This window comes from Fundulus heteroclitus, chromosome 23 (genome assembly GCF_011125445.2).
Source record: "Fundulus heteroclitus isolate FHET01 chromosome 23, MU-UCD_Fhet_4.1, whole genome shotgun sequence".
In the NCBI taxonomy this organism is placed as follows: Eukaryota; Metazoa; Chordata; class Actinopteri; order Cyprinodontiformes; family Fundulidae; genus Fundulus; species Fundulus heteroclitus.
This window is the reverse complement of record NC_046383.1, coordinates 2139482-2162552: the sequence shown is the minus strand read 5'-3', so window position 1 is coordinate 2162552 and position 23071 is coordinate 2139482. Positions and strand designations below refer to the sequence as shown.

The following is a 23071-nucleotide window of genomic DNA, read 5'->3' as shown; positions in this document are numbered from 1 at the left end:
TTTCCGCTCTAACTCTAATTAACGTGACATGAAAGATATATTGTTTTCAATGTTTAAAAAGACTGAAACTACTGAACTGCAGACACAAAGTGATAGAAAGAATAATATATTTTATCCCCCAGACCTGGGATCATTAGTAAAGCCCTGTGAGTGTAATGGGGCTGAGGAAAAATAATGGGCATGCACAGGAGATAGCAATGAGCAATAACTCTGATCCATCTGCTTCTCTGTCTGCACTAAATATTTAACAGGTTATTCCAACAGTCTCTCTCTGGGGTGTTCAAAGCAATGGTGGCAGAAAGCTTTAAGGTAAAATAATGGTCCATTCTGCTTATTGAATTACTGTTTATTCAGTTATCGTTTACTAAAAGCAGCTGGGAATTACAATTGTATTACTGCCTAAAATATATGCAAAACGATAAAATGCTTCAATTGTGTGTCGCACTAACCTGCACACATAGTCTTCATTACAATTCTTCATCTGTGTAATGCAATTAGGTTTTTCCCCAGTTTCATAGGAACAGCTTGGCACGATGGTCTGCCTTCGACGCTCTGCGCACGCAGTATCCGTACAGGGGCAGAAGAGTAGCTCGTGTGTGTAGTGAGCAGGTACCCGGTCAAAGAACCTGCGCAGGGCCTTATTGCATTTAGGTCTGTTGCACAGGCCTGATTTGGTCATAGGTTTGATGCAAGCTGAGACGTATTCTGTCCGCAGCTTCTGGCACAAGTCGTCAACGTTGCAAGCCTTGGCTGCATCCAGGCAGCGATTCACAGTTGTCATGCCAACATCTGAGTCTGTGGATGAAAGGATGCTCAAAGTCAAGAAGTCAGTTGAAAAGCAATATCAGTGTGTCAAAAAAGTTTTGTGTTTATGTAAATAAGTTAGACCTGTGATAGGTACTCGAATTACTCATTATTTACAGTGCCTTATTTTGCTTGGCCTTAATGGGTTTTCTAGAACTTTTTTTTTAAAGGCCATCCAGGATTTCTACAGACAGAGCTAAGATATAAATAGTCTCTCAAAAGTGTATACATGCATCTATTTTGTGATACAAAAAAGGGGACCATAATATAATAAATTCTAAACTTCTCTCTACTCTTTATTCTTATATTATTACTTTTCCACAATTCATATAGGTGAAATAGAAACATGCAATAACCTGGTTGCATAAGTCTGCACACTGTATACTAAACTTAAACTAAAACTTTGCTGAAGCACCTTATGATTAATTTCAGCATAATTCAGTCTCCCAACCTAACATTAATTAATCTGGAAAAAAAGTTAATCTTTCCTGAAAATTTTTCAGAATTTTTCACATCATTTCGCAACACTCGCATTCTTTGTCTAAAAATTATGGTTGGCAGAGAGGCTGGAAGGGATCAGAGGGACCTTATTGTACAAAGGTATCAGTCTGAAGCAGTGAACAGAAAGTTCTGCAGCATCATTTATAACGGTCATACGTTGTGTCGGAAAAAAACATCTGGGACAACATCTACATAACAACAACTATACATTTCTCCAAAGTTATATAGAAGAAAAGACAGAAACCAATCATGGAGGCTGATAGCGGCTGGCCCGGCTATGTAAATAAGAGACTTAGAGAGATGCGGTGTGATGTCAGACCATAGTCCATCTGAACGATTACCTTTAGTTCTTCACATACCCATTTTTTTAGTTCTTTCTATCTAAAATAATGAAATGTTGCTTATTGTTCATTTAATTGTCTATTGCTTTTTCTTTCAATTAATTTTTTTTTACTGTGGAATATTAAGGGGGGGGGGGGGTCCAAGAATTTCATTATACAAACTGGGCTTGATTGCCACACGTATATGACAATGGGCTTGTACTTGGATTTAAATTTGAATTTGTCTGGATGAGCCTCTATGAAACCAAGCCAGAGTGGAATTGAATTGAAATTATTTAGTGATAGTATTTGACTGTAGTCATGAAGTGCTAATACACTCAGTTGTACTGTTTCATCACAGAAGATAAAAACAAATTAAAGTAAAGAGGCAATGAATTCCTTGTCCATCAAGACACACATTTGTCCCCCATTATTCTAGAGTTGTCATTATTTTACAACGTGCTCATGCTTCATTCTTTTCTCACAGTAAGTGGTTTCTCTGTGCAAATTCTAAGCTACTGGGATACATTAAATATATATGCCATGTATAGTGAGAAGCAAATCCTTGTTAGACATGGTAAGTTACGTTTACCATGCTAGTCCTGTATTTGTGAATTTAAAAGACTCTGAAAGGAATTTCATAAAAATTATTCTATATCCATAAGAATTAATTATTATTCAACATGAAAATAAGTTAAACTAATTTGAGGAAATATCATCCAGACATACTGTTTCTACATTGTGAAAACTGTCATCTTTTTGTTTGAACTGGTAAAATGATATGCTATCAGCGCATGCCACTAAGCTAATTAAATAAATCACAGGCCTCAAAAATGCTTTCCACATTTTATTCGGCCATTATCTTGATATTAAACTGGACTGTGGTGGGAGAACGTTTGTAAGCCAGATATGGAATTCAGTTATTATGCAGGAATATCACACTTCTTAGGTAATTATTTTCTCAGATCTAAAGTATGGTGTTATGAAGACACAGAAACAAGCATTGGCATTAATGAACTGATGTGCTGTGAGGGATTGATGTGTGCTACTTTATGAAAATTTCAAAATGACCCTTTATGAAGCTGCTGCCTAGGAAATGATTCATAGGTTTACTGAAGTGTGTTTATAATTTTGTTATACAGAAAATCTTTTGAGCTTGCTACAATTTATGAATGAAATAAACAGTTTAAATGACTTTTAAAAGTATTATTTACTATGGTATTATATGTTGTTACAACCATCAAAAGGTTTGGTCAAACTTTGGTGAAACTTCCATGTAAAATCGGATCCTTATTTCTGACAGAAAAGACACTATACTTCCTTTTTTTTTTCTAAATCAAATACATGCTGTGATTAAAAAAAGGTGAGAAAGAATGCTGTAGTGAAAAACAGCTAAGTGCCAAGGTGTGACAGTACATTACACATTCTCATTACTTGTGCGCATTGTTTCAGGTCTCAATCATCTCTAAAGCCAGAAAAAGATAAGCGTTGGTCTGTCTGTGACGCACTATTCTGTCCCGGCAGTTTCACACATTAGCCTGGCAGTGAAGGTGTTTGAATGAAAAACCTAACTTTAGCACCAATTTCAAATTAAAATACTAAAATATTGTAAAACTACATGTCTATACTACACTGTATAAACTACAATACATGTCAATATAAAAGAAATGTATTGGCAAATAAACTTTTGGGATTAATAAAGTACTTGATTTGACTAAAACGACTAAAATTATTTCATTTTGTATTATAGCAGCATGAAATGGTAGCGAACATCCAGCTTTTAATTTTAGTTGATTTACTCTGTGTGTGTGTGTGTGTGGGGGGGGGTAGCATTCCTCTTTGCTACTCTTTAAATTGGGAGAAAAACCAGGGAACATAACATTCAATTAAGGCATAAGTCAGAACATTGCCTATACTTCCAGTCGGAGTAATAATTAAAAGTTTAAAACAACTGGTTCAATGACTAGCAAGTTTGTATTTCATAAGACACAGTAATAAGAGGATGGTAGAGGAGGCAAACAAACTTCAAATATGACTGTGTTTGAGCAGGGGGAGAAGCCATTTCTCCAAAAGCAACATTAAAAACCAGATTAGAGTTTGCAAAACCACTCAGGAATAAAAACCTCAGGTTTTTGAGACGTGTCCAGAGGTCTGATGACACTTGTCAATGTGTTTGGCCTTAATGACCGTCATTACTTTTATGGAGGAATGGCTCAAATGCATGCTAATTATTGTAAGAAACTTGTGGAAGGATATCCAGAACATTTAACCTAAGTTTTACAGTATAAAGCCTATCTTACAAGATACTGCTGAAATGTATTGGTTAAAAAAATACTTTGCATTTTGTATAGACTGTTTGGCTAGAGCACAATAAGACAGGCTCATCCATTGTGCCATCTATGAAAGAACCACCACTGGCGTCACCAAATCTCCTTGATGATTTAATTCTAAGCCTTCATACACATTATTACCAGTGGTATTTGTGAAGACATCTGTAGGCAAGGTGGCCTTGATTTGAAATTATCGTACGGCTGCTGATGTGGCTAGATGGCGCTAGTGTGTTTGGCTGCTCGTCTGTCTCTGTTTGATTTATGTTTGTTAGTGCTGTTTTTAAATTTGGTCACAAAGAAAACAGAGCCCCTGCTTGTGTCTAATTGCCAACAACTGCTGAATCTCCAACCTCCTTGCTATAACCCTGCTATATTTAATGATGATGGACATCACTCCTCCACTTGTGTTAAATATTCCCAATCACCTGTTCCGGGTTCCCACGCTACCTACATGGCGAAAGCACTATCAACGGCGTGGAAAATGAAGCAGGTGGATGATAAAACTACAGCTGTCCTTGAAACATGGTTATCAGCCATCAAAAGGAGTATTCTTGGAGGGATTGGTGCATCATTGTTTCCTGGATCCTGCTGATTCATGCCTGATCTCTCTGGTTGGCTTTGGTGAAAGTGGGGTTCATCAGATCCATTGCCCCTGGGGTTATTCTAAAGAAGCCTTGAGGCCTGTTTTCTCACTAATCTTCTTTGCAGTGTGCCAACATTAAAATATGTTATATAGTCTCCGATTCATGTTTTTACCACTTAAGGCAGCTCGCAAAATTAAAATTCTTTCTATTTGTCTGCAGCTGGTTCAAAACGTTACCGTGCGTCTTTTAACAGGCACTCCAAAAACAGAGCATATTACCCCTATTTTGGCCTCACTCCATTGGCTCCTAATACATTTTACAGTTCATTTTAAAATTCCTATTTTCATTTTTAAGTGTTTGAATGACCTTGCCCTGCCGTACCTCTCTGAGCTTCTTCATCCCTACTCGCCCTCTTGGCCCTTCAGGTCAGCTGAACTGCATCTCTTGGAGGTACCGGGGTCTAAGAGGAAGCTCAGAGGGGGCAGTGCCATTTCTATTGTTGGTCCTCAATTATGGAATAACCTGCCCCTGTAAATAACAGAGGCTCCTTCACTACCCACCTTTAAAACTCACCTTAACACCTACTACTATTCTTTGAATTTTACCACTAGCGAGATGTTTTAAATTGTTTTTTATTGTTTCTTTTAAGTGTTTCTTCTAAGTGTTTTAATGCATTACCGTTTTATTTTAGTTTTTTAATTGATGTGTTTTAGTTTGTAGCAATGTACAGCACTTAGTTTCAGCTGTTGGCTGTTTTTAAGCGCTTTATAAGTAAAGATATGGTATGGTATGGTATGGTATGGTATGGTATGGTATGGTATGGTATGTCTGAGAATCCTGGCTCTTCTCGTGTAATTCACTGGGAATATCGTAAAAGAAATTAAAAGCAAATTAAATTTAGCAATCTGAGATCTTCATCTCTAATAGAAAGAAAATGTCCTCTTTTTAAAGTTTTGTACCTTTTTTGTGATTTGTTTTTTGCTGTTCAGAAAGCCCTATGCTGCAAAAGAAAATGCAACATTTAGAATACTGTATGACCAAAAGTCAGTTGCTTAAAATAAATTCCCCATTAGCATGCTGTAACACACAAGGATTACTTTGTTATATTTAAGCCTGGAACATAAAGGAGCTTTGTATTCATAAATATCCACGATGCAAACAAATAAGCTTGATTTTGGGAGATACACTCAGATGAATATTTACATGTCATCCTAGATGACTATAAGAGATCTCTGTTTGTTTTAGGCAGTTTTGCAGGGAAGTCAGTGGATTATGTGCATTATTACCAGAACAAAATGTCTTTGAAGGATGAAATGGTATAAACAACAGGGAAAGGTAATAAGGGGAAGTCAGCTAACCTGCTGTAATAGAAGCCAAGCGGACATAATCATGATCCCTCTGCACGGTCTCATAGGGATAACTCTCCACAAGATTGAGTCCTGAAAGAAAACAGATGGCCTAAATAATAGGATGAAACAAAATATAAAAAAGAAATCTGTTTTTCCTTAGTCTCTGTGAAGCCAAAGGGGGAATTTATTAATTTTACATTTCAGTTGGTCAGTCACTGTGTCTTTGACTTATTAAAAACATGCTTTCAACAACGAAAAAACTACAGACCATAAATTATGGACTGATGAAGACTCCAGTAGATGCTTAGGCAGTTCTTTTCCTTCTTCATTCCTCGTTTGCATTGGCATCCATGTAACGGACTGGACAGGAGGGCCGAGACAGCGTTGGCACACTGGCTCCTGGCACCAGGGCCAAGCTTCATGCTGCCGTTGCCGGCCACACACTGCCGCAGAGTACGTAGGCGCGGACTACAAGTCTCATCACTGGAGCACGAGTCTCCAGCCACCATACAGTCTGTGCCACCCAGTGTACCGTCTAACAGGGCTATAAGGGAGGAAATGAGATCACAGAAGAGAACAGACGGATTAGGATATTTGAGGTCCAAAGTATATAACAACAAGATTAACTGTCAGGGAGATGAAAGCAGAACAAGTAAAAAGCCTTTTAAGGGATCAAATATGAACCATTCAATTGAGATGTTGAAGAATTGTTTAAATAAGCCAGCAGCCTATTGTGAAAATGAGCAAATGCTGCAGTGAGGTTCTCATTATACCACTGCTCTCATACAATGTGCTGAAATTTTAATGTGCGCTGTTCATGGAAGCTTTAAAAGCCGGAATATATAACAAAAAAGGTCCTTGCACTCCTTGTGTTATGCTTAGGTATATATTCTTAATGAGTGGCTTACATAATTCATGCAATTTCCTACAAACTTTAACAAAATCTTTAATAAAGAATGTATATAGCTATTTTCTTTGCTTTAAATGTATTTATGTACTAATTGAGAAGAATTTGCCTATAATTACAAAATAAGTGTTTGACAGAAAATGCTGTTTTCTATGGTGCAAACTGAAAAATTAAATACATGTGTCATACATACATTAAAACTCTTTCTTTAGTGGGGTGAAAGAAGCTATCTTGGTTAAAAGAGAAAAGCCATCACTAAACAGAGCTCCCCCTCTGTTTAGTGATGGCTTTTCTCTTTTAACCAAGATAGCTTCTTTCACCCCACTAAAGCGACTGTGGCTTGATGGGTTGAGTAGTTGTCTGGCAATCAGAAGGTTGTGGGTTTGATTCCAGCTTGCCACATGTCAATGTGCCCCTGGGCAAGGCACCTAACCCCAAATTGCCTACCGAGCTGCGTCTCAGTGTATGGGGAGTGTTGGCCTAGTGGTTAGAGCAGCGCGCTTGCACTCAGAGAAGGATGCAAGTACCCAGTTCAATCCCCAGCGCCTGCACTCTGGGTCCCTGAGCAAGACCCTTAACCCCAGAACGCTTCCCGGGCGCAGCACATGACATCCCCAAGGGTGATGGGTTAAAAGCAGAGAACAAAATTCGTTGTAATGTATGTTTCAATGACAATAAAGATGATATTACAATTGCGCTTCCACCTCCCCAGTATTTACAGCTTGGTCCTCCAAGCTGTAAACATCAGCAGTTTCATCATCATTCAGGGGACCAAGTACTCCACTCACACCAAGAAATAGCTTCTAACGACGCAGGACAGTGGCGGGTGGGTCAGAATCAGAAATACTTTAATAATCCCAGAGGGATTATTTTCAGTACAACCGCCATAACATAACAAACATCACAAACATTGACTGAGAATGCACCTAGGAGGATGAACCTCTGTGTCCTTTAAAAACAGCAGCGCACCGACTTTAATTTGCCCAAGTGTGAGTCACCAGAATTGACAAAGACTCCTGGATAGGTGTCAAAACTGAATGGTTGCGTTAAATTTAAGCCTACTTGCTGTTGCGATGTAATTTCTCCATCCCTTTCATTTATTTAATTTTAGTTTTACCCATTTTACCTTTCTCATTTGAAGATTAGAGGCCATTGAAAAAGCAAGGCCAGGCATGGAAACAATGCAGGTATGAAATGCACATGGAAGAACATTGGTAAGACAAGTGACTCAAATGTGCAGTTTTTTATATTCTACCAATTATCAGGCTGTTATAGTCTGATGTCTGGCCCAATCAAATAATTGAGATGAGTAATGGCCTTAAAAAAATTTAAAGCAAGACACAAAAAGTTCTTATTTGGTTTTAAAGTCAATAAGACTTTCTCTACTAAGCTCTCTTTTATGGGGTGAATTATGAATTGCAGAAGAATTCAACAGTCTATTTGTTTGTTTAATTTTATGTATGCATTTGTTTAACGTATGTACTTGTGTACTACTTGAGTCCCTCATTAACCCTATCTCATGATACCAGTTGCTGGTGTACTGTCTGGTGTACTGGCTGCAGGGCTGGATTTAAGATAATGTGGGATCCTAGGCTGGAAGACACCTTCATGTGTCCAAATACTAATGGATTGATAGTTACGCACACATCAACTTCAAGGTGTATTATGCCTCGTCAACATGACAGTTTATGTTTTGCAAAATGATTGTTCTATTTGCCAGTTGTAAAAAGAGATACATGTTCAACATGAGCATGGAACTTGGGGAAGTATCAGCTCTGTGTAAGACCTTCTGTGTTGAACCAGTGCCTGAGACCAGCTGCAGGTTGGCAACGCTGACATTTAATCTGATGAAGACCCTTTGAAAGTTTGGTTCTCATCTAGCATCACCCCCCCTGGTGAAGTCTTCATGGGATCTGCTGCAATTTGCCTTCCAGCTTGGTATCGGGGTGAACGACAGCATCATCTACCTCCTGCACTGAGCTCCGACCATTCCTATTCAACAACTCTCCAGGCTGCTGTTTTCAGAAATGCTCCGATGACCAAGTTGTGCTCACCTGTGATGAGGCTGACAGACAGATTACAGAGAGTGGATACAGAGCTTTTTAGACTTATGCCAGCAGATCCATCCCCGGATCAAAGCAAGTAAAACCATTGAGCTGGTGGTTGATTTCCACAGGCACATACACACCACACCAACACCATTGAGCATCCAGGGAACTGATATTGAGAGAGTGAACTCTAAGAAGTGCCTGGGTGTTTACCGGAAACTTTATATGGGACAGTGGTCGCAACACTCATGCTGTTTACAGAAAGGTTCAGAGCAGACTCTACCTGCTAAGGAGACTTAGCACTTTTGGAGTGCAAGGGGTGCTCCGGATTACCTTCTTTGACTGATTACCTTCTGTGGTGCAGTTTGTTGGAGCATCAGCTTATCAACAACTGAGAGGAAATGGTTAGATTAGAACAGTACTTCATCAGTACTGTGTAATGCGAAGGACTACCTGTCCCGACCTTTGAACTACAAGAGTCCAAGCTTGCTTTAACCTTACGCAACTTAAATATGTTCTTAATGCTTTTGTAATTTTTAAATCTAAGTAATTACAAGTATGGAATTTTAAATGGAGCTCACTGGACAGTTGGCTTGTGGGCACCCCATATAGTCCTGGGGGGGGGGGGTGTACCTGGTGCCCACGGGCACCATGTAGGTGATGTCCGGATAAGATCATCAGGAGGGCCAGCTCTGCTGCAGAATGGCCCTTCAACACAGGTGCAGGTTGTGGGAGATAGAGGAACTCTGGCAAAAATTACATCGGTGTTGGAAAATGTCTCCCACTCCATGCATTAACAAGTTTCAAAGCTGGAGAGCTCCTTCAGAATCAAGACTATTTATTGTCATTATGTGTTACCATAATCACATTTTGATGAGATAAACATTCCCCAGTGAGAGACTGTTGCAGCCTAGGTGCACAAAGTATTGCACATTCTTCCTCCCTGGAGTTGTCAGACTCTATAACCATCACTGCTCCAAACAAACTAAATATGTGTTTACATTGCTACTTTTATTTGCACTGTTTTCCTGTCTTGTAAATCTTTTGCTTTTTAAACACAAATGTACTTGCACATTGTAGTTTGTTTAATGATCTTACTCAGTTGCACAAGTTATTCAAAAAACTATTCAGATTCACAGTATTTTTTTCCTCATGCTGTACATTTGCCATTACTCCACAGTCTTGTATTTCTACTTTCTGTTTACACATTTTTAATGTTGTGTGGACCTGCATGCTTTGACTTCCCTGTCACTTCCTGGTACACCTGAATTTTCTCACTAAGGAACAATAAAGCTACTTTATTCTGTTATAGTATATATGGCAGACCTGTATGAGGTAATGCAGCCACTGAAATACATCAAAATCTAAGAAGAAGGCATGGAGCATGCACTAACTGTTATGATCCTGGGTCCCATTTATGGGTCCCATCTCTAACAAACCTTTGAGGTTTTTTTTTTTGTTTGTTTAGTTTTTTTTTACCGTTATTTTAAAATAGTACCAGGGAGACCAAACTGCATTATACAAATTAGAACCTGAATCAATCACCAGTCTCCTGTTTGAAATATTTTACTGAAAAGTATTGTACATTTTCCCTTATCATCATAACTGGTCTGCACATATGGATGTGTCTGTAGAGCAGTTCTATGTTAATTAAAAATTGGCTAGGTAGGTTGTCACACAGGGACCATTTGAACAAGCATTAATGTGAGATGAATTCGGATGAAAATATGTTAAATTCAGTGGATGATGATCCTCAAAGGCTAATAAATGTGTTTATATATATACCATCATGGTGGGAAGTATCAACAGTGGAAGACTTGAACCCACCCTCATTGTAAATCCCTAATGTGCTACAAGGCCATAAACTCCCTCAGTTAAACATAGGACTGGGATTTCAAGTTTGTCACGTATAGAGGTTTAACACAATTCAGAAAAACAACTAATTATTGTTAGTAAAAGTCAGTAAAAGAAGACATTTCATGTTTGTAGAACAGCTTATTTTACGGTTTCTCAGGCCAGCATCAGGTATACATTTATAGTCTGACAATAATATGTGACTCCTTTAAACCTGGAATGATATAAATAATTCAGATATCTGGTCTGTTTCTTGTAGTCAGCATAACTCAACATTAAGACAGTTTAGCCAATGCAGTTTAATGGTTTAAGCCTTAATGGGTTGAGTAAAAGACAATCATAAAAAATTGATCATCTCCAAAATCTCCATCAATCATCCAAACCGATATTGTGTTATGAATAAAAAGAATTAGAAGCACATCAGAGTAGCCCTACAAACATGCAAAAAAAAAAAAAGATTAATATAGCATAAGAAGAGCAAGAGAAGTATTTAGGGGAAGACAATCAATAAAAGAGAAGATAATAGTTTTGGCCATATAGTACAAAAAAATAATCTAAATAATGTTTTGCACTTCTATTCATACACAAATCTGAAATTTAGGAGATTATATAAACAGATCACAAATCCCACTACCTGATAAGATTATATCTTCGCACTATCGCACTAGCTTTTAAATAGCACTAGAGTTGCAATATAGAATAGTTTCACACAATAAAAAACAGTTCAGCAGCTCTCATTAGGCAGTGTGAATATCGCATACCCATATACAAAAATCATAAGTAACAAAAAAAGGTAAGCATCAATCAGGATATTTAGTATATTTTCTCCATAAGGGGTCTTTGTCATGATTTTGTTTACCGATGAACTTCAGGACACACACACGGGACTAAAAGTTAGAGAGTCTTTATTGCAAGGTTGATGGGTGGAGGTCTGATGAGGAGCTGGTTGCACAGAAACTGAGTGAAGGTGATGGCAGGAGCTGACGGCCCGGAGACAGAGAGTCCACACTTGCTAAGAGCTGCTCGGCTAGCAGGCCTCATAGCACTCAGGTTAGCAGTTCATAGAAGACACCAGGGCACAGAGCTGAGCTTCACCAGGGCGGCTAGTCAGGTTAGCAGAACTAGAGAGACACCGAGGCTCAGAGCTGAGCTTCTCCAGGGCGGCTAGTCAGGTTAGCAGAACTGGAGAGACACCAAGGCACAGAGCAGAGCCTTTCCAGGAACAAACAGTGAAACGAACAGTCTTTAGAGTAACTGGCAGGACTAACCTTAACAACAGGAGCAAAACAAAGTTTCCAAGGCAAAACGGGGACTGGCATGGATAGGTGAGGAATGATGACGGCCTAGTGCTGAACTGAAGGCAGAGGGAGGTTTAAATAGAGCACTACACAGGTGGAACAAGGATCTGGCTAATTGACTGGTAAATGATAACAGGTGTGACTGACTGCTGAGGAGGTGAAGTGAAAAATGACAGAAAATAACTGATGACTGAAAACTAACAATAAATAAAGTCAAACCTAACCCAAAAGAGATGAAAAAATGAAAATAACAGAAAAACAAAGCCAAACCAAAACTCAACCATGACATTACCCCCCCCCTCAAGGCCGGACTCCGGACGGCCTATCAAACAAAACAAACTACAAAGTGACCGAACCAGGGTGGGTGGAGGGACGGCAGGATGGCGGGCAAGAGTCATAACTAAGCTGATCTAACCAGGGTGGGTGGAGGGAAAGTAGGGTCGTGGGCTAAAATCAAACCAAAACTACCCACTAGGGCGAACTAAAAAGGATGTCTAACAGATGCTGGTAGGCAAAACAAAAGGCGTTTAACCGACGTTGACAGGCGAACATCGCCACAAGGCAGAACAGGCGTACGACAATGCCAGAGGGAAGAAACAGGCGTACGACAACGCCAGAGGAAGAAACAGGCGCACGACAGCGCCAAAGGGAAGGAACGAGCGCACGACAGCGCCAAAGGGAAGGAACGAGCGCACGACAGCGCCAAAGGGAAGGAACGAGCGCACGACAGCGCCAAAGGGAAGGAACGAGCGCACGACAGCGCCAAAGGGAAGGAACGAGCGCACGACAGCGCCAAAGGGAAGGAACGAGCGCACGACAGCGCCAAAGGGAAGGAACGAGCGCACGACAGCGCCAAAGGGAAGGAACGGGCGTACTTAACGCCAAAGGGAAGGAACGGGCGTACTAGCGCCAAAGGGAAACCCGCCGGGGCGTGAGGAAAACGCCGGGGCTGGGGAAGAGAACGTCGGGATATGAGGGAAGCAGGAACCTCTAGAACGCCTAGGAACAAGAACGGAGGGCGTACTTACACGCCGGGGAACTGAAAACAGAGGGCGTCCTAACACGCCGGGGAACCGAAAACAGAGGGCGTCCTAACACGCCGGGGAACCGAAAACAGAGGGCGTCCTAACACGCCGGGGAATCGAGAACAGAGCGCGTCTAAGCACGTCGGGAACACTAAATCTAAACGCTAGAAATCTAAACACCAGGGAACCAGGAACAAAGGGCATCCTAATACGCCAGGAGACAAAGGGCGTTCTAACACGCCAGAAAAACACGAAATCTACAGGGGTCAGAGGGCGTCCTAACACGCCAGGAAACAAAAATACCAGGAACTAAGGGCGTCTAAATTCCGGAGAATGGAGAGCGTCAAACACGCCAGGGGACTAAGAGCTAGGGGGCCAAAACAAAACTAAGAAGCGCTGGGACCTAAAGAGCGCTGGGAAACTACAGATCTAAACCAAAAAACTAGAAAACCAGGCATGAACTAACCTATAGAACAAAACCAGAAGAACTAGGGTAGGGATAACAAAAGAAAAACCGAAGCAAAAAACTAGAAAATCAAAATAAAACAAAAAAAACTAGGAAAAAGATCAAGACATTCAAGAAAAACTATAAAACTAATGCAAAACCAAAACAAAATACTAAGCAGAACTATGAGACTAAGGCTAAACTAGAAATTAAGGCAAAACAAGAAAACTAGAACATGAATAAGTAAACTAACGAGAAAACCAGAGAACTAAGGCTATAAATGAGGAAACAAAGCAAAGCTTGGAAACTAAGGCAAAACCTAGAATCCTAAAATGGAGCAGGAAAAACAAAAGTAAAACAGAGACTAAGAACTCTAAGAAAACAAGAACCCCTAAATAACTCTAAAACCCCAAAAATCCTAAGTAAATCAAAAACTGGAATCGAGCCCAAAAAATAACAGAAGGCACTGGCCTTAAGGGCTCAGGCAAGAACGGCTGCTAAGCAAAAAAGAAAAAGTCTTCGTGGAGGTCGTCCTGGACGAGGCAGGCGGCGGAGCAGCATCGCCCGACTAAACCCTCGAGGAGGGCGGCCCCGACGAGGCAAAGTCAAGCGGCCCGGAGACCGCAGTCTGCGGCTCCGGCCAAACAGAGAAGTCAGAGGCGGGCGCCGTGGTGGACGGCCCCGACGAGGCAGGGTCGAGCGGCTCGAAGTCCGCAGTCTGCGGCTCCGGCCAAACAGAGAAGTCAGAGGCGGGCGCCGTGGTGGACGGCCCCGACGAGGCAGGGTCGAGCGGCTCGAAGTCCGCAGTCTGCGGCTCCGGCCAAACAGAGAAGTCAGAGGCGGGCGCCGTGGTGGACCGCCCCGACGAGGCAGGGTCGAGCGGCTCGGAGTCCGCAGTCGGCGGCTCCGGCCAAACAGAGAAGTCAGAGGCAGGGCCAAGCTACCGGTCTCGGCGGAAACCGAGGCCAGAGGCGGGTCCTCCTGCACCTCCTCACTAGGCTTGGGCGGAGGCAGGTCCTCCTGGACCTCCTCACGAGGCTTGGGCGGAGGCAGGTCCTCCTGGACCTCCTCACGAGGCTTGGGCGGAGGCAGGTCCTCCTGGACCTCCTCACGAGGCTTGGGCGGAGGCAGGTCCTCCTGGACCTCCCCACGAGGCTTGGGCGGAGGCAGGTCCTCCTGGACCTCCCCACGAGGCTTGGGCGGAGGCAGGTCCTCCTGGACCTCCCCACGAGGCTTGGGCGGAGGCAGGTCCTCCTGGACCTCCTCACGGGACTTTGGCGGAGGCAGGTCCTCCTGGACCTCCTCACGGGACTTTGGCGGAGGCAGGTCCTCCTGGACCTCCTCACGGGACTTTGGCGGAGGCAGGTCCTCCTGGACCTCCTCACGGGACTTGAACAGAGGCAAAGCGGCTCCCTCGGAGGCCTCGGGCTGAGGCAAAGCGGCTCCCTCGGAGGCCTCGGGCTGAGGCAAAGCGGCTCCCTCGGAGGCCTCAGGCTGAGGCAAAGCGGCTCCCTCGGAGGCCTCGGGCTGAGGCAAAGCGGCTCCCTCGGAGGCCTCGGCTTGAGGCGGAACAGTTCCCTCGGAGGCCTCGGCTTGAGGCAAAGCGGCTCCCTCGGAGGCCTCGGCTTGAGGCAAAGCGGCTCCCTCGGAGGCCTCGGCTTGAGGCAAAGCGGCTCCCTCGGAGGCCTCGGCTTGAGGCAAAGCGGCTCCCTCGGAGGCCTCGGCTTGAGGCAAAGCGGCTCCCTCGGAGGCCTCGGCTTGAGGCAAAGCGGCTCCCTCGGAGGCCTCGGCTTGAGGCAAAGCAGCTCCCTCGGAGGCCTCGGCTTGAGGCAAAGCAGCTCCCTCGGAGGCCTCGGCTTGAGGCGGAACAGCTCCCTCGTCGGCCTCGGCTTGAGGCGAAACAACTCCCTCGTCGGCCTCGGCTTGAGGCGAAACAACTACCTCGTCGGCCGACGGGTCTGTTTTAGGCAGCTCGAAGCCTTCGGGCGGAGACTGAACCAACTCTTCGGCTACTTCGGGCTGTGACGGGCAACAGGCTTCGGAGAGCGGCGCCGGGCTACAGGCTTCGGAGAGCGGCGCCGGGCTACAGGCTTCGGAGAGCGCCGATGTTGGAGGCGGATCCTCCTCTTGAACCTTGACGGACCCTCCGCGCCGGTGGTTACGCCGTCTTCGCCGGGAGGGGACAGATGAGGAATCTGAGGCAATCTCGGGGGTGGCAGCTGGCCAACAGGGCAGAAGGTCGTCTCGGTCTCCGTAGTAGAACTCCCACAACTGGCTCTCCTCGATGCGTGGGGGTCTGCTAGGTGGAACGATGTGCCTTACTCGAGGGGCCAGCTGCGAGTCATGGAGGTGATGACCGAGACGACGAGAGGCTGAGTGACTTCTCTTCCCGGGTTCCGGGGTAGCCGTAACAACGCCCACGTAAACCACCTGGGGAGTGGAGTCAGTCCGGACGGGTGGCGCAGGGTCCCGGGCGGAAGCCATCTTGGCATACCTCTCCCTCATCTGGCATTCGCACATCTCCAAATATGCGAGGATCTCCGGGTCGTCAACTCCAGCAGGTAAGCCCCGCATGGCGCCTGAGTTCACCTTTTGACTGGGCCGTACTGTCATGATTTTGTTTACCGATGAACTTCAGGACACACACACGGGACTAAAAGTTAGAGAGTCTTTATTGCAAGGTTGATGGGTGGAGGTCTGATGAGGAGCTGGTTGCACAGAAACTGAGTGAAGGTGATGGCAGGAGCTGACGGCCCGGAGACAGAGAGTCCACACTTGCTAAGAGCTGCTCGGCTAGCAGGCCTCATAGCACTCAGGTTAGCAGTTCATAGAAGACACCAGGGCACAGAGCTGAGCTTCACCAGGGCGGCTAGTCAGGTTAGCAGAACTAGAGAGACACCGAGGCTCAGAGCTGAGCTTCTCCAGGGCGGCTAGTCAGGTTAGCAGAACTGGAGAGACACCAAGGCACAGAGCAGAGCCTTTCCAGGAACAAACAGTGAAACGAACAGTCTTTAGAGTAACTGGCAGGACTAACCTTAACAACAGGAGCAAAACAAAGTTTCCAAGGCAAAACGGGGACTGGCATGGATAGGTGAGGAATGATGACGGCCTAGTGCTGAACTGAAGGCAGAGGGAGGTTTAAATAGAGCACTACACAGGTGGAACAAGGATCTGGCTAATTGACTGGTAAATGATAACAGGTGTGACTGACTGCTGAGGAGGTGAAGTGAAAAATGACAGAAAATAACTGATGACTGAAAACTAACAATAAATAAAGTCAAACCTAACCCAAAAGAGATGAAAAAATGAAAATAACAGAAAAACAAAGCCAAACCAAAACTCAACCATGACAGTCTTCAAGTAATAGGGGTGACTGATATAGGGAAAAACTATTTCCAAGTCTGGATTTGTTTTTTAAAGTCCTGAACCTTTCTCTAGATGGGAGCAAAAAAAAAAGAAAAAAAAGAATGATTGAAAAAAGATCGATCTGTTGCAATGGCCGTCTGTTGCAATGACGACCATTGCAACAGACTTCAATCATTCTTTCTTTTAGAGTGTGCAGCAGTAAATGTCCGTCAGAGAGGGTTGCTGTGATCCAATAATGTCTTCCACTAACCTCGCCGCCTACTGCAGGTTTTTCATTTTCTCCTGAGAGCAACTGGGGAACCACACAGTGCAGCAATGCACCAGGAGGTTTTCTATCACTAACCTGTAGACGTTTGTGAGCAGCTGGTGAGGGAGGCGAACACATTTTAACTTCCTGAGAGAAGAAAGTTTTTGTTGGGCTTTCCCCGCCTGGTGGGATATGTGTATGTTCCAGGTGAGGTCAGTAAAGATTTGTAGACCTAGGAACTCGTAGTTATAGTTATCACCTCTCTCAGTCTCCTCCTCCTGTATTAAGAGGGGAGTGAGTACGGTATACGTAGATTGCCTCAAGATCATAATTACTTCTTTTGAAATCCTAGTAATTTTTCTTGCACCTTGAGCACCAGTATTACCGCCTTGGTTAGACTGCCCACAACTCGGCTCCATCCGCACCGGACTCCAGCAGAGTTTTGAGTAAACTCGCTGCTTTTCAGTGATTGGCCAAGGGGCGAAGAGAAATTAGAAGGTTTTTCTCAGAGGATGTCCAGAAAAACTGAAGAGCAACAACATTAATATGAAGGACCACTATGAATGGAAAGAGTCAAACCGAAATATAATTTTACTATTTACAAACCATGAACCACAACTGAAGAAAAAAAAAAGAAAAGATAAAGGATACTTCAGCTTTCTATACACAGACAGATCTGTGGAGTTATTGAGGCTTTCTCTCATTTTACACTCACTGAAAGCTGTCTCTGAAGTGTCCATCCATCCATCTTGTGCGGTAGATGGCAGGTGCTGTCTGCCTTTCAGACTGAGAACAGCCAGGGGGAGCAGTGGGCTGCTTTTGCAGAGCTGTCAGCTGAAAGCAGCTCGCAGCCGGGGAACGCCTGAAAGCTCTCCCCACTAAGAAGCAGCGCACAGCTGGGGTGTCACCACTCCTTTCACCAAAGATCTCCCAGCACAAAATCTAACCCAGCGGTTCCCATACATAGGACTCTACTTGGGCAGCCCACCAAGTTAAACTGAGCCCCTCCAGGAAGATAAAACTCAGAATCCACCCCCCCCCCCCCCCAAATAAAACCCAAAACAACATGTAGACTTTTTAAACAATGCAAATATGGACCATCCGGCCTCCAGCCTCACCCACCGGTGTGCATCACGCAGCGATCAGCATCAGCATCAGCAGCCTACTTCATGCACTTACAACCAGAGTGTAGGTTGGACGATATAGAAAAAAAGCATATAGATAAAATAGAAATCATATATATTGATAGATAATTATCAAAAGGTTCAAAACATATATTTAAGTGCAGCCCTGGTCATTTTATGTTTTTGCAAAATGACCTATTTTTAGATAAAGATCACACAAACAATGAATTCTAATGCAATTTGATTTCTGGTAACTTCACCTTAAAATAAAAAAAACTGAATATTCCTTTTCACCCAGTTTGAACTAAATAGCATCCTACGGAACATTACTCAAAGAAAAACTTAGAGGAAAGGTGTTAATTTATACAATGTATAAAACAAATTAATAAAACAAACATACGTTTCAATCTCAAGTGCCTTGTGTTCACATAAATATAAGGAATTAAAGAACTAAATACATTCTCCAGAAGAAGTAAAATATTTGTGGTCAACCATCTCTGGTGACAGACAAACACATGGCACTTAAATTCCTGGTGGCATTTATTCATTGTCATTTTAGAACAATTGAACCTTTGGGAGTGTATTTATAACTTTGTTTTTAGGATTAGTCAGGTGCTGCAAAGCACAACAATATATGACATAACAGCATGCAATATATTCACCACTCATTCCCCACTGCTACCACCAATCAATGGATGTCTCAAACTTTTGCAAACAGGATATGAACACAAGCAGGTGACCTTTCTAGTTTCTGAATGCAACTGTTATCAGATGCACCCTCATTCCATTATTGCTACATTACATTAGTGTGCAGATTTTTAAAATATATGTTAAACTACTTTTCTGTCATGAAACCAGCAAAGCAACTAAAACGACACACACACACACACATCCTGTTCTGAGGAATTAAATTGCAATAAAGTTACACACATTATCCACAACATGTTGTGGATGTTGTGTGCACCTGAGGATTTTCAAGTGACTCAACCAAGAAAGAGACACTCAGATCAGTCAAACCTCCATAGACAACCTGAAACGTCTCTGAATTAGAGACTATCCAGGTGGATTCACGGACTAAACTCTGATAATCTACCTGTGTGTGTTCTTATTTTGTTTATTTTGTGTACCAGCTTCTAAATCTGACTCACAATTTACTCCGCAAAATAGATCTACAAAGAGGTTGAATTTGAATTGTGTCTGATGACAAGAGAGAGAGAGAGAGAGAGAGAGAGAGAGAGAGAGAGAGAGAGAGAGAGAGACAGAGACAGAGACAGAGACAGAGAGAGAGATCATGTTTTGAAAAATGCAGTTTTGAAGAGAGAGATATAACACTTTAGTAGAGCGACATAGAGTAACAATAACAGAGTGCCTGCCTCGATAAAGCTGTTATTAATCAGAGAAATAAAAAATGATTTCCTGATTGTTTCACCGTCACTTTATACATGCTCATTAAAAGGCTGCAAAGCCATCGACAATGCACACGACTGTCCACTGTAGCTCTACGCTCTTTAAGGAGAAGTGAATGCTGCTTGACACAACTTGATGCAGTCTGCTGGATTTCTTTAGCTAGGAAACTTTTTGACCAATCTCTTTGGAGGATTTCATTAAATTTGACTTTGTAAAGTTCCTTGAGATGACGTGTTGTGAATTGGTTCCATATAACTAAAATGTAATTGAATTGAAAAAGTTAGAGAGAACTTTTCATCATTGAAGTTTTTATGTTGCTTCAGATTTTTTCAGAGCTTTTAAAAGTTTTGCTAAATTTGGGGAATTCCTGCTTTTGATTCTTTTTGGTGTCTGCTTGGACCACTCAAAATTATTACAGGAACGCTTTGAAAACACATCAGATCACATAACATCAATTTGAGAAATAAATCATGGTGAATATACTTCGTGGATAGTGTAATGTGTTACAAAGAAAGCCGCATCATTTGACAAAAAAGAAAATTATCAATGCACAGAAGGCTTAACCTGAAGGCTTGATCTGAATCTGAAGTGAGAAAGTGAAACTGAAAAACTGATGCCACATGCAGTACAATTTTCTGAAATGTCATTGCAACAACGGAAAATGTCATGGCAATGTCGGAGCATGCTCCTTTTGAGATCCCAGATGGTGCCCTGGGATATCTACTGCCAGATCCTGACCAGGGCATCACTGACCACCTGGACAGCCTGAGGTGAAATCTGGTGGCAGAGGATGGACCCAAACATGTCCCAGAGATCTCCTAATGGATTAATGTCAGGGGAGCATATTGTTACATGAGGTCAGAAATTGTCATGCACCACAAGGAACCCACTGCATCAGTGAATTGGACAAAGGGTTTCATGGTGATACCAATAGGATGTGAGGGTGCCATTGTTTATCTTGTACAGGTCAGTGCCTTCCTCCATGGACACGCCTCCCCACACCAACACTGACCCACCATCAAACGTACCCTACTGAACAATATTGCAGGCAGCACATCATTCATCACAGCTTCTCCAGACCTTTCCCCATCTTCCTTATGCGCTGAGAGAAAACCTGCTCTCATTATGTGAAAGGAACAGGGCACCAGTTCCGAATCCACCAAAGGCAAATGGTTTGTTCAGAGATATTCATCCCAGTGGCCCACTGGAGGTTACTGTATGGGGCTCTGGCTGTACTCAACTTGTTCCTCCTTGCACAAAGGAGCAGATACCGGCCTGCTGATTGGTTAAAGACCTCGGGCATCCCTGTTCAGCTCTACTATAGAAACTGCCTGTCTCTAGGAATCTCCTCCATGATTCGGAGACTGTGCTGGGAGACACAGCAAATCTCTGGGCAATGGCATATATTGATGTGACATTCTGGTGGAGTTGGGCTGCCTGTGCAAGGGAAGGTAATGCAAGTTTATTTTTATAGCACATTTCAGTTACAAGACTATTCAAAGTGCTGTAGACAATTCAAGGGTAGGGTCCAGGGTATTGCTTCATGCTACCAGTTGTGACTCTGACCCTGGTCAAATGCCAAACTACTGAAAAGCAGTCCAAAAATGTGGGAATTTGTCTTTACCTGCAAAACTATTGCTGGTCTTGGGGTTGTTGGATTGTTGTCCCTTTACTGCACCTGTCCTTAATATGATTAACAACCCCCTCTAATACTTCACTAATTAGATCAATATTCCATAAGTTTAACTACCTTGTTATTATACTCTGATTAAAATTTGTTCCTCTAATTTCTTTGAGCAGTGCATTTGGAGTAGTTTTGGTTCTGTCATTCATTTTACTCTACTTTCTAGCTTTCAACACTTGTCTTTCATCTTCATTGAAGTTTCACAGTCCAAATAATTATAATCCACTCATTTAAAGAATACATTGATCAAGTGTACTTATTTAATAACAATGAAAACACAAGTTGACTTTGTTTCAGTGCTAGTATTACTAATATGGTCTCCCAATCCAATAAGCAGATCCTGATTGAAGATTACTGTTGCTGAAATGATGCAGCTTTGTGTATTACCTATATTTCCACTATTCTGAAAATCATTCTCAAAACATATTCCAAGGCATGATCTGCTGAAAGCTGGGTAAATATTGAAATTGCATATTATATCTGTTGATTCTTGTTCTTTTTTGTTTAACCCTTCCTTGTATAGACATTTTTATATTCCTCTCATCTTTTCCAATATTACACTTTAGGTATTTCTGCCGTCACATTGTGTTAGCTACATGGCTTTGGAAATACTCCACAGCCTTTAAACATTTTTACATTTTGTCAAGTTTCAGTCACATATATGAAGTATTTGAATTTTATGTGACAGACCAACACAAAGCAGCACATAACTGGAAGGTAAAATCAAAAAGTAACATTGTTTTTAACATTTTCTACAAATAAAAATATGAAAAGTGTAGCATACATTTGTATGCAGCTCCATTTGCTCGGGTACCAGTGGAACTTATTTAGTGTGGAAATCACCTAATTAGTCAATACAGTCCACGCGTGTGCTAATTAATCTCAATTTAAATCCAGCAGTTCAGTGAATCTCAGGAGTTGTATTATAGAACAGTAAAGATCATAAAGAAAGGACAAAGCAGACAGGTCAGGGATAAGATGGTGGATATGTTTAAAGCAGATTTAGGGTATAAGACCACATCCCAGACCACATGGTCATTCACCTGGCAGGTTTGCAAAGGACAGCCTTACAGAACCCATCAATTTAAATCAGTTAGCCGCAGAAATCAACAGCTCAGATAGGACAATATATTGACATATTGACTAATATTACATTTATTAGTTGTGTACTCCACAATCTGGCCTTTGTAGAAGAGTGGCAACAGGATAAGGCAAAGAAGTTCCTCTGGACAGAATACTGTGTGGAAGAAAACTAACACTGCACATCACCCTGAAAGATCATATCAGCTGGTCAAAGTTGTACACGTCCATCCATCATTGTCTATACCCAGTTATGCATGCAGGGTCGCAGGGGGCTGGTCCCTATTTGCAGTGGTCTTTGGCCGAGAGGCAGCGTACGCCATGTACAGGTTGCCAGGGTAAGAGTGAAGTAACAGACACATGCTCTAAAAGATAGTCGACATGTATCCCATTTAGTACCTCATATGGAAGTGGCACAAATGTGATTTTTTTTATTTTAGTGGTGAAATTATCAAATTGGGACCCTTCACACTGACATGAAACAGATGGGTAATGGTTACATAGGGCAAAAACATCTGATTTAGGTCACATTTGCCTGCTGTGTGAACGTGGCCTTAGAAAGGCCAAGACCTGATGATCTTAGGCAATCAGATTGAGACTGAGGTATTTTGCAAAAAACAAAATAAAATAAAAAACTGGGTAAACAACATATATATATTTTTCTTTCTCTTTAAAACTATGCACTACCCCTTTTTAGG

At 42.5% G+C, this 23071-nt stretch overlaps 1 protein-coding gene across 1 annotated transcript in view; it reads right to left on the bottom strand.

The window, feature by feature from the left end:
- gfra4b (GDNF family receptor alpha 4b) overlaps positions 1–23071 on the bottom strand; it is a 78978-nt gene that overhangs the window by 9618 nt on the left and 46289 nt on the right. Inside the window, exons 2-4 of the mRNA XM_036127641.1 lie at positions 6157–6432; positions 5898–5978; positions 450–795 (exon numbers count right to left, since the gene is read on the bottom strand). Coding sequence (XP_035983534.1) covers positions 450–795; positions 5898–5978; positions 6157–6432 — 703 coding nt within the window. The remainder of the gene's footprint in view (positions 1–449; positions 796–5897; positions 5979–6156; positions 6433–23071) is intronic.